The following is a 15,847-nucleotide window of genomic DNA, read 5'->3' as shown; positions in this document are numbered from 1 at the left end:
ACCGATGTGGATAGTGGGGGTATGAAAAGGTCGTAGGACGCGTACCGCTGCCCCTCGCAGGCTCGCTGCACTAGCCACGCTTCAGTTTCACGTTCATAGCGGGGGTGGCGTGGGGGTGCATTTAACATTGTAAGCCCCCATTAGGGTGCGTATACAATTAAGCATCGTATTGGGGGCTTATACAATTTTAAATCACAGTGCATCGGGTGTATGCCATGCGATTATATGTTGTGCAACCAAATATCGTGGGCGCCGTGCTAGTACACAAGTACCTCCTTCCATAAACACCCCTTTTATAATCCCTACCCATATGCACCCCTTCTATAATCTCTCCCCATATGCACCCATCCTGTAGTCCCTCCCCAACTAGCCAGTCGGCCACTCATCCGCACCGCCCCCCCCTCCTTTTATCTCTTTAGTTATGACAGAAGAAAACAAACATGTATGAGACTATCCTGAGATAGATATCACAGACAACACAGACAATAACCTTCAGCACAAAGTACAAAGAGCAAAAAACTGTTTGGGGCTGATGTTAAAGGTGAGTTTGATGGTTCCATTCTGGTGAATAATTGTATGTATGATCTCTTCTAGATGTTCCATGGTGCCGGTCCATATGAGCATGAGCTCATCTATGTAGCGCGTGTAAAGCGCTACATTTTGGCTGATGATGTTGTCCTGGAAGAAAAACTGTTTCTCTTGCTCGAACATGAAAATGTTGGCTACTGAAGGCGACACATTAGAGCCCATCGAGCATCCAGTCAGTTGGAGATAGTATTGTGAATTGTGCAGGAAATAGTTTTTCTTCAGTGTCAGTTCTAATAATTGTAAAAATAGTCCAATATCAAGGTCTTTAAAGTTGATGTTTTGTAAGAACGGTTGCATGGATTGCAATGCTGCCTCATGGGGAATGACCGTGTACAAATTTTGTACATCCATGGTACATAAGAGTATGTTGTCTGTAAGAAAATTGATGGTGGACAATTTCTGCAAGAGATGTGTTGTATCATAGTGTTCTTGAGTGACAATATGGGGCTGTAACAGAATATCCAAGAATTGGGATATGGGCTGATATAGGGAGCCTCGGGCAGATATGATGGGGGAAATTTACTAAAGGAAATTTGTAAAAAAAATAGGTGTATTTGTATCCAGAAATACACTAATTTTTGACATTTACTCTCCCAAAAATACGGCAATTCGTATTGATGTGCTATCAATATGAATAGCCGTATTTTTGGGAGAGTAAATGTCAAAAATAAGTGTATTTCTGGATACAAATACACCTATTTTTTACAAATTTCCTTTAGTAAATTTCCCCCATCATATCTGCCCGAGGCTCCCTATATCAGCCCATATCCTGAATTTTGTGACTGCTTCATCGACTAACCTATTAAAGATTTTAATGGACGGGTTGAATGACTGGGGGTCATAAGTGGAGTGTGCATGTTTTTTGAGGAAGTTGTCTTGTCGGTCTTTTCTCAGCTCAGGCATATCTTGACTATCTTCACTATCAAAAAAAACAGAGATAGTGATCCGCCCCGCCAATAAAGGCGGAGGCATTGTGCTACAGGATACAACACAGTACATCAAGAACCTGGACAAACTGCTATCTGACCAAACTACCTACCGAAAGCTCCCGGGCGATCCGACATCTATTTTCAAAAAAGAATTGGACGGGGTACTGACTGAAGCTTACAAAAATAATCTATTCTCAAAAAAAGTGTTTCAGACCCTAACACAAGACTTCCCAGTGGTGCCGGTAATATATACGCTCCCAAAAATACACAAAAATTCTGTGGATCCCCCGGTCAGACCCATCATATCTGCCCGGGGCTCCCTATATCAGCCCATATCCCAATTCTTGGATATTCTGTTACAGCCCCATATTGTCACTCAAGAACACTATCTCAAAGATACAACGCATCTCTTGCAGAAATTGTCCACCATCAATTTTCTTCCAGACAACATACTCTTATGTACCATGGATGTACAAAATTTGTACACGGTCATTCCCCATGAGGCAGCATTGCAATCCATCTATTTTTACAATTATTAGAACTGACACTGAAGAAAAAATATTTTCTGCACAATTCACAATACTATCTCCAATTGACTAGATGCTCGATGGGCTCTAATGTGTCGCCTTCAGTAGCCAACATTTTCATGTTCGAGCAAGAGAAAATGAGATTTATGTCTTACCTGGTAAATCTCTTTCTTCGAGGACATCAGGGGCCACAGCGTTACAGTGGGGAGTGGGAAAGAGCACCAGCACCCTAGAGGTTAAACTTGAACTGCCTCCCAGGCAGTCAGGCTCCTCACCTCCTCTTCCCCGCCTCCAGGCCAGAAAGCTCAGTTTTTTTAACAAGCCAAGGCAGGAGACAAGAGAGAAGGAAGAGAAGCACCGCACAGAAACACGTTCTGAAACATGTTAGTACCCTCAACCGAGGGACAATATAACAAAATCGTAACCTAACCGTAACGGAAGTAAAGCAGGCGCGGCAGGGAGGGATTTCTGTGGCCCCTGATGTCCTCGAAGAAAGAGATTTACTAGGTAAGACATAAATCTCATTTTCTCCTTAGGGAGACATCAGGGGCCACAGCGTTACAGTGGGACATCCTAAAGCAGCCACCTATGGGTGGGGACGCGCCTGTGCCGCAGCCAACACACTCATTGGCGGACGACCAAGTCGCCACCCTGCAAACTTGTTCCACTGTAGCACCGTCCCTAACAGCCCAGGACACCCCCACAGACCCAACGGAATGTGCCCGAATCCCCACGGAACCGGGAGGGAGGCTCCCAAATATGCCTGCCAGAGCGAATCCAGCGTGCAGTAGTTTGCGTAGAGGCAGGCCACCCTCTCATCTGAAAGCCATAGGAGTACAAAGAGAGAGAGAGTCTAACTAGTGCAACGTCCAAGGAGAACCAAGCAGTAGAAACCTCATACTGATTTAATGTCGGAACAATAATGTCCTGGTTGACAGGAAAGCTGGACATCACCTAAGACAGGTGAGAGAGAGAGGACGGTACAAAGAACCACCCGGTCATAACGAAAGACCAAGAATAAAGGAATTACAGGACGGAGCTGACGGGTCAGAGACTCCCCTGGCCAAAGCTATCGCCAACAAGAAAATGATCTTCCAGGCGAGTCAACACCGGTTCACCTACCGCAAGGGCACAAAAGGTGGGCCCTGAAGCAGACAGGACCAGAGAGATCCCATGGGGCAACCGGGTAACAAAGGGAGGCTGGATATGCAAGATACCCTGCAGACATCCATTGACAGGGCCACCCGTCGACAGAACCAGATGTACAAGGCTGAAATCTGAACCTTTAAAGATGATAAATGAAACCCAGCCTCCAGGCCCTTCTGCAAAAAGGACAGAACCCTAAGCCAGGTAGTAAGTCCCGGAATTTGAAGCGTAGAGCTTGACACCAGGAAAGATAAGCCCTCCATATGCGATGGTACACCCCCGACTAGGAAGGTTTCCTCGCCATGAGCATGGTGGGGATCACTCTTGAGTGAAAGCCCCTGGGTCTTAACCCGGAGGTCTCAACAGCCCCCCTGTCAATGCCAGGTGCCTCAAGTCCAAGAGTTAGACGTGGACCCTGAGAGAGCAGGCCTGTGCATAGGGGTAAGCGAATAGGAGGAGCTACTGACAGGGGCTGCAGATCCGAAACCCAGATCCTTCTGGGCCACGGTGGAGCAACCAGGATCAACGTGTCCTCCTCCAGCATCCGCTTGCGAGTAATTCGCAAGAGGAGTAAGAATGGCGGAAATGCGCCATCAACATGCCGTCCTCCAGCATCTGCTTGCGAGTCATTCGCAAGAGGAGTAAGTATGGCGGAAATGCGCCATCAACATGCCGTCCTCCGGCATAAGGTTGCGAGTTATTCGCAAGAGGAGTAAGAATGGCGAAAATGCACCATCAGTGTGGATGGCCACGGGGCAGACAGGGCTTCCACCAGGCAAGCCCCCCCCCCCGGGTCATAAGACCCGGACCCGCCCAGTGGAGATATGTGGTTATAGCGAGAGGGCAAGAAGGCCACCTCGGTTAGGCTCCACCATGGCACCGGCATTTGAAACACCTCCTTATGGAGGGTCAAGTCGCCGGCATCCAGGGTCTGACGGCCGAGGAAGACCGTTACCCAAGATAGGACTCCCAGGATAAAGATCGCAGAAAGAACAGGGATCCTCTTCTTCAGCCCCTGAAAGATGCAGGATGGTTCTGTCAATGCTGGCTGACAGCGAGTGCCACCTTGGTGGTTAACATAAGTCACCCGTGTCGCAATGTCCAACTGAACCTGCACTGGGCGATCCCTAAGTCAGGGTTCCGCCAGGCGGAGAGCCCGGAAGACTGTCCTCAGTTCAAGGACGATGATGGAGAGCTGGGCCTACAGAGTGGTCCAGATACCCTGGAATGACCTTTGACAAGTGACCTCCCCCTAAACATGGAGACTAGCCTCCGTGGTAAGGAGTGTCCACTGGTGGATCCCGAAAGGCCATCCCCGTAGTGAAGTTCCGCCCCGAAGCCACCCTGAAAGGGAGAGAGGCACTGTTGTGTGAACTTCTGGGGCCGGATATTGTGGTAGGGTCCCAACCCCCTGGAGAGAATCCTCCCCTGTAGAGGGCGGGAACGGAACTGAGCCTATTTTGCCAATGCGAAGGCCGACACCACAAACCGTAGGGCCCCCCCATGCAGGCATGCACAGACACCCGCCAGGTGGAGAAGAGATGGCTGATCCTGGACTGTAGGGCAGATGGCAATCCCCCAGAAGGGATATCCGCTGCCAAACAGTATCTAATGGCTCTGTCCCGAATAAGAAGGAGCCCTCAAAAGTTTTTTTTTAGTTCGGGCCTTCCAAGAGCGCAGACCCCCATAGGTGTGTGCAGCCCAGAGCCGCCACCCCCATGGTAAAGTGTCCCCTGATACTTAATAGAAGGCAACAGGTTTTCCTCAGACACCTGTCCGCTGCAAGAGGAGTTGCTCACGTAACTAAGGCCGTAGCCACCCAAGCAGACGCCTGGGGCAGGAGTGCGTCCACCTTAGGGACAGTCTCCCAGGGGACTCTATCCTCCTGTGGAAGGGGGTAAAAGGAAGGGAAACCGCTTATGGCAAGCTAAACTTCCAGTTAGGTATCTCCCAACGGATGACTTGTCAAGTATACTGATTTACGGAAGAAACCCAGAGTACCCCCTAAGGAGGTTCCCAAAGGTGTAGGCGGCTCAGCGGGGTCATTTAGGGCAAGGACCTCTTAGATAGCTGAGATGAAGGCCGGCACCTCAAGACGAGGAGTTGGATTGACCTCATCACAGGCCCCCCATCGACAATACCGTCGTCGACGGCCCCCTCTAGACAATCCTAATTCTAGGTGTCCTCATTTCTGTCTCTGCTGACGGAGGAGTATGGACAACGGGGGTATGCAGAACTTGTGTGTACAGAACGCTTCCCCTGTGCGTGGGGCCACACCCGCCAAGGATGGACAGCACCCACTCAAGGGGGTTCCACCCTGAAGATGATGCTAGTCCAAGGCTGCAGGGGCGGTGTAGATGAGAGCTTTGTCTACTAGCTGCACCATCAACTGAGTAAAGAACTTGGACCAAGCAGGCTCCTGAGAGGAGGCTGTAGCTGTGGGCTTCGCCCACGCATTGTAGCAGCTTGTGTATAAGCTTCACTCAATCATGGGGGCCTAGGACAGCATCACAGGATGTACCAGACATCAGCGCCAAAGCCCCAGAGTCCCAGGGACTCCCCTGGAAGGTATTGCAGTATTATTGCACTGTGAACCGGCAGCTAGCACTGTGAACACAACATACTTTTCACAAGCAGGAATAGTGTTAATACAGTACACAATATACAGCAAGCATACAAGGCAAACAATGCCATAAAATAGGTAGGATGCCTATATGGCACCGCCAACACTTCATACTCCTGTGAAAGCTACGCACAGTACCCAGTAAGCTTGTACTAAGCACATATTGCAATGATATAGGCAGGCAGCCTATATGGTGCCGATAACACAGCATACCTGTGTGTACTAGGCATGTACTACTTGTACTAGGCATACATTGCAGTGACGTAGACATTTAGCCTATATGGTACTGTTAATACAGTACCCATATATTGCAATGACATAGGCATATATGGTACAGCCAACAGTCTGACAGGCAGTGATAGTGTTAAGGCTATATAAAGTACACAGGAAGCTTGTATTAGTCATACATTGCTTTTACTAGGCATATGTTAATATACCCATACATTGTTGCAACTTTGCACTGAGGCTGAGCTCTGCAGCTGCAATAGCTGACTAGGGCATGAACTCTGTGGCATGTATTCAATGCCTGTGTGAGCGGCCGGCGAGAGGGTTAAACTGCGAGGATCGCAGAAAACCAGTGATCCTCGCAGTTTAACCCCCGCACCTGCCGCTTGCACTATGCAACGTTCCCGGGTAATCCTCGCAGTCACAGAACTGCGAGGATTCCCCTAAACTGCGAGAGCCGCGGCTAGTGCAGCAAACTCGCTGTAATTAGCCTAGATTCTGGCAGCTTTTGAAAGCACATACACCAATTCTCCCTCGCTCAAAAAACGGAGCGAGGGTGAATTTGCGTATGAGGGGGGTCAGTTGAATACTGACAGGGTGAGCGGTGACTGCGAGCAAAAAGAGCTGCTCGCAGTCACCGCTCGCCCACGGCATTGAATTTATGCCTGTCTGTAACCTGACTCCTGTTTTTGAGGAGACTGAGGTACAGGGGAGACTGGTCAGGTGCCCGGCAGTGAAAGAGTGGAACACCAGACTGGCTAATAAGCTCTCTGTGTCCCTCTACACATGCTGTAATACAATGCAGGCAAGCATAGCAGAATGCAATGCAATAATAGCACAATGGCTCTGCAGCAACAAAGGCTGGCTGGAGCACTATACTGTACAGTGTCCCGAAGGAGGGGTACAGGGGGGACTTGCACAAGTGACCTGGCAGTGAAGAAGTGGAACTCCGGGTGGCTGTGAGCTCCCCCGTGTCCCTTCTCACATGTAGCAGGCAGGCAGGAAGGGATGTCAGTGGCGGGAACTCTCTGTGTGATAAACACAGTTCCCTGCCTACTGTAACCGGGTGGAGAGGCTGATGTGAGGGGAGCCTTCTCCCCCTGCTAGCAAATGGCCACCAGGGATTGAGTCCTCATGCAGCGCCGGTAAAATGGCGGGGATCCGGCGCGCGCCGGGCTGCCCCGCATACCGTGCGCTGCTGCCCACAAACAAGTTACCCTGGTGGTCCAGCAGGACGGGCAGCGAACCGGCCGACCGCTTGCTAGCCACAGCCGGCGGTCCCCCTTGCCGGCTGGAACAGCCGCTATGTGCGCCTCGCTGCGCTACTCACATGCGCTCCCAGCGGGAAGCGCGTTACTCACTGTGCCCTGCACTTGTGGTCCCCTGCAGGCCCCCACCCATGAGTGGCGATGCAGCTCCGGACCCGGGTGATGGAGCCTGCAGCACAGGGGTCTTTACAGACCCCCCAGTGCTGCTGCTCTGTCACTGACAGCAGTCAGTGTAAAATAAAAATAAAAAATAAAATATAAAAATGAAGTTAGGCTGCTAAAATAGCAGCCCCTCTAGTAGGTGCATCTGGCTCCTGCCAGCACCCGAAAAAACTGAGCTTCCTTGCCTGGAGGCAGGGTAGAGGAGGGGAGGAGCCCGGCTGCCTGGGAGGCAGTTCAAGTTTAACCTTTAGGGTGCTGGTGCTCTCTCCCACTACCCACTGTAACGCTGTGGCCCCTGATGTCTCCCGAAGGAGAAACAGTTTTTCTTCCAGGACAACATCATCAGCCAAAATGTAGCGCTTTACACGCGCTACATAGATGACCTCATGCTCATATGGACCGGCACCATGGAACATCTAGAAGAGATCATACATACAATTAATCACCAGAATGGAACCATCAAACTCACCTTTAACATCAGCCCCAAAACAACTAACTATCTGGACGTTAATATTTCTGTTTCACAGGGTATCATTGAGACGTCTGTATACAAAAAGGATACAGACAGAAATACATTGCTACTAAACAGTAGCAATCATGCACCTTCTCTCAAGAAGGGATAACCGATATCCCAATTAATGAGAGTAGCAAGAATCACCAACAACCCTGAAAAAATGGAACCAGCACTGGATGAAATGGTGGACAAATTTGCAAAGCGCGGTTATGACAAAAAACTATTACAGCAACAAAAAATGGAGGTGCTCAACATTCCAAGAAACCAACTCTTACAAACAAGCAATTCGAAAAAAACTAAATCAGAAAATAGAATACCCTTTGTTACCACATACACGCCCACTAGCACCGTGCTACCCAGAGCATTAAATGCTCCAGACATGATGTCTGGAGATAAAAAACTGACATGCATTTCCAAAAAACTCCCATGCTTAGCTATCGACGAGGCAAAAACCTCAGAGATATATTAGTCAAAACAAACATAGAGCTTAGTACAACCAGAATCCTCTTTAATGTACAAGCAAAAAAAACGGGGTGCTATCGATGCCCTGCTTGTACCACTTGTGGGTACATGGAGAGTGGTCCCGACTTTAAACATCCCCAATCAGGGAAAAGATACAAAACCAGACATGTCCTCACTTGCAAAACCCAGTATATTGTGTACATCATTATATGCCCTTGTGGCAAATACTACGTTGGCCAGACCATACGTAGTTTTTGCGAAAGAATGGCCTTACATAGGTCGGCCATCAAGGCAATACAGGAGGGCAAGGAGGTCGACCAGCCGGTGGCACGGCACTTTAAAGCTCATGGTTACTCAGTTCAGATGCAAACTAATAGACCATGTCTCACCATTGAAAAGAGGTGGAGACAGACAAAAATGACTGAACCGTAAAGAAACTGAATGGATCCATAAATTAAACACCCTAGTCCCAAATGGCCTAAATGAGACCATCTCTTGGAACGCTTTCTTGTAAGAGCAAGAAGATATAAATATGAAAACACAATATATCATACATCCATTGCAGTCTGATCACCCATTGTAAAATTTAACCTCACACAACCACCATGTAATACAGGGCTGGGCAATTACGGCCCTCCAGATGTTGAGGGACTACACATCCCAGCATGCCTTGCATCAGTTTCAGCATGGCCACGTAGCAAAACTAATGCAAAGCATCCTAAGATGTGTAGTTCCTCAACATCTGGAGGGCCGCAATTGCCCAGCTCTGATGTAATAGATATGGTGGTTTAGCCAAGGGAGCAGAAAAATCAATTCAGCTAACCAATAAAGATATGGCATAAAGGCAGAGTTGTTGGCCAAGATGTTTCGGCATTTGTGTCTGATTAGACACAACAGATCTAGAATAACATTGAATAGATGTAAATTATATGTATAGTTTGTCATGCATGTCTGTATCAGTGTTACAGTATCATCAATTTTTTCATTTATTCACTATAGTTTTTGCCACTAACAATAGTCCGCTGTAATCACATGTTTAGTTTTAATCACATTATGTATATTTTAAGTCACGCAGCCACCATCCAACTTTATTTTTCAGTTGGTCTTATTTCTGAGTCTCCCCTCTGAAATCCCGTGGTGCCGGCTTGAAGGGACGCCGAGGGTTGCCATGCAACAAGGCAGCGGTGCTGACTGAGGATGACGCGCGTCACTACTTCACGGCTCGCGTCATCTCCATGGGACGCAGCGTCTGACACCCGGAAGTACCGCTCGCGGGCACTGGGAGCACAGCGGGACGACAACACATTGGCTATTTAAAGTAAGTAAGCTCACCTATCTGGTTGTTTTTGCACTTGCACCTTACCTGTACCTTGTCCGTCCCAACGTAGACATTCTCATGGACAATCTATGATGCACTTTGAATAAATCCACAAAAATGTATTTTCAAGTCCTGTGAGTTCCGCCTTATTCCGCCTCCCTGGCTCAGGAAAGGGGGGTACCCCTGCATTCTTTTCAAGTCCTGTAAGTGCCGCCTTATTCCGCCTCCCCGGCTCAGGGAAGGAGGGTACCCCTGCATATATATATATATATATATATATATATATATATATGTATTCTTAAGAAAACCAGCATATCAATTTAGGAAACATGATAGGTCCAACTGCAGGTAATCATGCCAATGTCCCCCCTCACTCTAAGGACCCATGTCATATAAATAATCCTAACGTCCCTTCACTGACACACGCAGTCCCTATACCGCAATTAGTTATAAATACGTGCAAATCTGCAGATGAAGTACAACGGAATAGGCGATAAAGCTGCAGCCGCATTGTAGCACTGCATATACAGACTCCGCCTCAGTCACGCACAGATGTACAAGTGTTGCACATCACACTGATCAGTGCTATCTAGCCATGGATATGGTCATTTCCAGCTGGGTTTTTTTGTGCGCATGAGAGGGTAAATTTACTAAAATGGGAGTTGTACTGAAGATATTTATTTAGCACCTTCCAGGACAGGCCTGGGCAACCTGTGGCTCTCCAGCTGTGTAGTCCCAGCATGCCTTGCTACAATTTTGATGTTAGGGAATGTTAAAACTGTGGCAAAGCATAGTGGGATGTGTAGTTTCACAGGTTGGCCTGGCCTGATTTATTACGTTATTTAGATAGCGCAAACATATTACGCAGCGCTGTACAGAGACTGTTTGAACATTCACATCAGTCCTCCCTGTGCCAGTGGAGCATACACTCTATATTTCCCATCACATGTACACACAGACATTCTAGGGTTAATTTTGTTGGGATTCAATTAACTTACCAGTATTTTTTTGGATTGTGTGAGGAAACTCACGCAAGCATGGGGAAAATATACAAACTCCACACAGGGACATATCGAACCCATGACCTCAGCGCTGTGAGGCAGTAATGCTAACCATTACACCGTCCACGCTGCTGCCTGTTCTAGATGAATCTGATTGGTTGCTATGGGCAACATCCCATCTTCACAAGATCAACCATCTTAGTAAATGTGCCCCTTAGTGAGCGGAGAGGGGCATTTGGCGTAACTGAAGCCACATCTGTAATACAGACAGTCCCGGCGTCCCCTCACTCTCAGGACATGTGTAGTACAGACAGTCCCGGCATCTCCTCCCTCTCAGGACAAGTATAGTACAGACAGTCCTGGCATCGTACAGACAGTCCCGGCGTCCCCTCACTCTCAGGATACGTGTCGTACAGACAGTCCCGGCATCCCCTCACTCTCAGGACATGTGTAGTACAGACAGTCCTGGCATCGTACAGACAGTCCCGGCGTCCCCTCGCTCTCAGGATATGTGTCGTACAGACAGTCCCAGCGTCCCCTCACTCTCAGGATACGTGTCGTACAGACAGTCCTGTCGTCCCCTCGCTCTCAGGACACGTGTAATACAGACAGTCCCACCGTCCCCTCGCTCTCAGGATACGTGTCGTACAGACAGTCCCGGCGTTCCCTCACTCTCAGGACACATGTTATACAGACAGTCCCGGCATCTCCTCCCTCTCAGGACATGTGTAGTACAGACAGTCCTGCAGGGCCGGCGCCACCACTAGGCAAATCTAGGCATTTGCCTAGGGCGCCAGCCACTGGAGGGCGGCACTTCGCCCCTCGCCTCTCGCATGGAGGCAGCAGGGGTGTCCGTGCCGTGTGATCTGGCGGCGGGGTCCCTGCAGTGATGCGCGCTATCCGGCAGCCAGGCGGGAAGCGCTGCTGGGTTTGAAAACATTCTGCATGCTGATTGGCTGAGATTCAGCCAATCAGCGTGCGGCGAGTTTTCAAACCCATCAGCGCTTCCCGCGCCGCCTGGCTGCCGGATAGCGCGCATCACTGCAGGGACCCCGCCGCCAGATCACACAGTGCCGCAGGTACCCCCCCCCCCCGTAAGCACCGGGGCGCCCCACCACCGCTCGCCTGGGGCGCTCCGGTGCCTTGCACCGGCCCTGCAGTCCTGGCATCCCCTCACTCTCAGGACACGTGTAATACAGACAGTCCCGGCATCTCCTCCCTCTTAGGACAAGTATAGTACAGACGGTCCTGGCATCGTACAGACAGTCCCGGCGTCCCCTCGCTCTCAGGACACATGTAATACAGACAGTCCCGGCTTCCCCTCACTCTCAGGACACATGTAATACAGACAGTCCCGGCATCCCCTCACTCTCAGGATACGTGTCGTACAGAGAGTCCCAGCGTCCCTTCACTCTCAGGATACATGTCGCACAGACAGTCCCGGTGTCCCCTTACTCTCAGGATACGTGTCGTGCAGACCGTCCCACCATCCCCTTACTCTCAGGATACGTGTCGTACAGACAGTCCCGGCGTTCCCTCACTCTCAGGACACGTGTTATACAGACAGTCCCGGTGTCCCCTCACTCTCAGGATACATGTCGTACAGACAGTCCCTGCGTCCCCTCACTCTCAGGACACGTGTAATACAGACAATCCCGGCTTCTCCTCACTCTCAGGACACATGTAATACAGACAGTCCCTGCGTCCCCTTACTCTCAGGATACGTGTCGTGCAGACCGTCCCACCATCCCCTTACTCTCAGGATACGTGTCGTACAGACTGTCCCGGGGTCCCCTCACTCTCAGGACACGTGTGGTACAGACAGTCCCGGTGTCCCCTCACTCTCAGGATACGTGACGTACAGACAGTCCCACCGTCCCCTTACTCTCAGGATACGTGTCGTACAGACTGTCCCGGGGTCCCCTCACTCTCAGGACATGTAGCCCCTTCCCCTTGTGCACTGCACCAGTAGCCTCCCACCCATGCATTCTGCGTTCGTAGCCCCCACCCCATGCTCGCTAGCTGGCTGCTCTTACAGCCCCCACCTCATACACACTGCCTCTTTGACCCCCACCCCATGCATGCTGGCTGCTCCCACAGCCTGCTCCCCAAACACGCTGCACCCGTAGCCATCCCCATGCATGCTGCATCCGTAGCTCCCACCCCATGCACACTACTCCCATTGTCACCATCCCATGTGCAGTGCTCCCGGTGCCACCATCCCATGTGCACTACGTCCATAGTCATCCCCATGCATGCTGCGTTCATAGCCATCCCCATGCACGCTGCTCCCGTTGCCACCATCCTATGCACACTGCTCCCATTGCCCCCACCCCAAAAGCACTGTGACCATAGCCCCCACCCCATTTACTCCTACAGTTGCCAACATATGACATTCAGTGACATTAGTTGTTAGAGACTTTGGAGAACTACAAACTCAAGCATGCTATGTTCACATTCATTGCAGCAAGTTACACTGGCCAGAACTGTGAGAAGACTTTGACCTGCGCAGTGCTGTCGGGAAAAGTGAATATAACCGGGAGTATCCCGGGAACTAGGGGCATGCATGCATGCATGCATGCAGCCCCCTCCCCCCACGTACCCTATACCCAGCCTCTGCCCCCCTTATCCCCATCTCTCCTCACCTGTCCCCCCTGTCTGCCCGCAAATTCCTCATTCCCATGGTCCTCTGCGCCCGAGTCCTCAGATAATTGGGCGGAGCTTGTCATTAGTCTCGCCGATGGGCTGAAGGTGTCGCCGCTGAACAGAGCCGCCGCCATGTTTTTGGTGGTTCTGCTTTGAGTCTGCAACCGTCCTGTGTAAACACTAAACAGACAATTACTTCCCGCACACACACTGGACTGTTGAAGATCTAAAGACCAGGGACTCACGTCCTAGAATGCCCACAGGCAGATTTTGCGCCTGGCCAGCATGGCTTGCTCCCTAGGCATGCTGCAACTTTTAGTTCCACAATGCGGCTCCCTGTTGTAAGGGAGTTATTTGTCCCTGGTATACAACGCAAAATTCCTCCTTCAGCTGTTATGTATCTCTCAGCATACACATTAATGGATGGATCTAATATAACTGTGACGATTCTCATCTAAGTTATCTCAAATTATACCCTATGCAATATGGCGTATGGGCTGCTATTATTACCTGCATCATATGTACGCCATTTTATCACGCAATAATCCCTATCCAAACGCATTCATAAAGAAACACATCACCAAGGTTAATGGCCATCTTTCAATTAACCGTGGAGGGGACCCAGGTCACCTGTGGTCATTTACTATGCGGTGACCTGGAGCATGAAAACTGACCCGGGAGTATTGTACCCGCATGGATGGTACAGGTATAGCACTACCTGCTTCGCCTCCTTACCTGGGGCAAAGCATTAAGCTCTAGCGCCAAAATGTAAGAATATCTCAGATGCAGAAGTGGGGCGATCCCTGCTAGAACCTACATGTCCCTCGTGTGGCTCGCCATGCTTTTATTACCTGGCACTTTACATCAACGGTCAAGTATGAAAAAGTCCCCCCAAACTTTTTCAAAAACCCCACAAACTCATCATGCATTGACAATTGTCAATCAACCTATTCAACATATACCAAATTCGGTACGTGGATAGTGGGGGATAAAATCGCATGGGTGCTTTTAAAATGAAGTACCATCCCATCTCATCGCATGGGTTCTTATACAATGAGAAATCGCATCACACCGTAAATGGCATGTGATGCGATCCCCGGTGTACTAAAAATTAACTAAGGAAAATCGCATTGCACCGCAAAATTGCATGCAATGCGATTTTTCTATGGCGCCATATGTATGTAAATTTGGGTGCCCTGCAAATACACAAGTACCCCATATTCTTATGCCGTGTGGGTTCCCGACAGTCGGGATAACGACTGTCAAAACGCCGACAGCCGGGTGCCCGACGGCCACCTGCTATTTTCCCTTGTGGGAGTCCTTGACCCCCATAGAGGGAGAATAGAATAGGTGGCTCACGTAGCGAGCCACCGCGCCCGCAGCGTGGCGAGCGCAGCGAGCCTGCAAGGGGCTTTTTTGCGCTCGCCATGCTGTGTGACTCCGGGCAGTCGGGATAATGACTGTCGGGATCCCGACTGTCGGAGTCCCATACCACACCCCTTATACCTTTTACCACGATTTATTCTTTGACGGGATCACCACATTGGAATTCAGTGCAATCATTACTTTATTTAAACACTGGTTCTGGATCACTGTCCTAAATACTTTTGTTTGGTGCCGATTATCTTCCAGAGTTTGTAAAGTTGGGTACACATTAGAAGATATTTTTGTTCAGAATATGCCCACTATATCGTTAACGATGCACACTCCCACAGGCCGTTAATGATCCCCCTAGTCATCTGTCTTGCTGTCAAATCTAACTATGGGACTAATTTAGAAATGAACACTAGAGAATTTTCATTTATCAACAGATTGCGCATGCGTACTGTGCGCATCGCGTATGCGTTAGGGGAAAGTGACAGAAAATGTGCATGGACCGTAAATGCAAAGCGGCTGGAGGCTGACTGACATGAAGCTGCCATTTTTCACAGAGTATCTTTGACATCAGCACTGGCCTTGCTCAGCATGTCTCAGTCGCAGATTATTGGAAGGGTCAGACTGCACGGATTTGCTGGTGGATAGCGACAAGCGATCCATTTGCTATTCACTCCCAAATTTAGACGGCGCAGCTTTTCTTTGCTTCAGATTAGCAAACAGGTCTGAATCAGAACCTCTATAGTAAGTGACTGTATGTTCAGCGGGGTAACATCGATAGCCGAAAAATCATTTTATGGTCGCTCACCATCGGATGTTTTTTTTGCCGCTTGTAATGACAAGTCAGCCTGGACTGACTTTTCATTTAGACCCTGATCTCCGAATTCACCCCAAGCAGGCATAGACACGCCTGCATTAGAAGGGGAACGGGAACACCCAGCGGTTTTCTGGGGACGCCCATAAATTGCTGGGCGTTGCCCTGCTGCCCACTCTTATTCTGTCCCTTAACTAATTCCGGCCCCTAATTAATGCGGTATGGATCATTGGATTGACAGCAACTAGGT

At 49.6% G+C, this 15,847-nt stretch overlaps 1 protein-coding gene across 2 annotated transcripts in view; it reads right to left on the bottom strand.

Annotated features, from left to right (window-relative positions):
- ABCD4 (ATP binding cassette subfamily D member 4) overlaps nucleotides 1-13,514 on the bottom strand; it is a 30,986-nt gene extending 17,472 nt beyond the window's left edge. For both annotated transcript variants that reach the window (XR_014466302.1, XM_083167400.1), the window contains exon 1: nucleotides 13,409-13,514. Coding sequence is in view for 1 of the 2 variants with exons in the window: in XM_083167400.1 (XP_083023526.1) it covers nucleotides 13,409-13,446 (38 nt within the window). In the remaining variant the exon portion in view is untranslated. The remainder of the gene's footprint in view (nucleotides 1-13,408) is intronic.
- Between the last annotated feature and the right edge of the window lie 2,333 nt (nucleotides 13,515-15,847).

This window comes from Crinia signifera, chromosome 12 (assembly GCF_055691185.1).
Source record: "Crinia signifera chromosome 12, ASM5569118v1, whole genome shotgun sequence".
NCBI classification, from domain to species: domain Eukaryota; kingdom Metazoa; phylum Chordata; class Amphibia; order Anura; family Myobatrachidae; genus Crinia; species Crinia signifera.
This window is presented reverse-complemented; position numbering and strand designations above follow the sequence as displayed.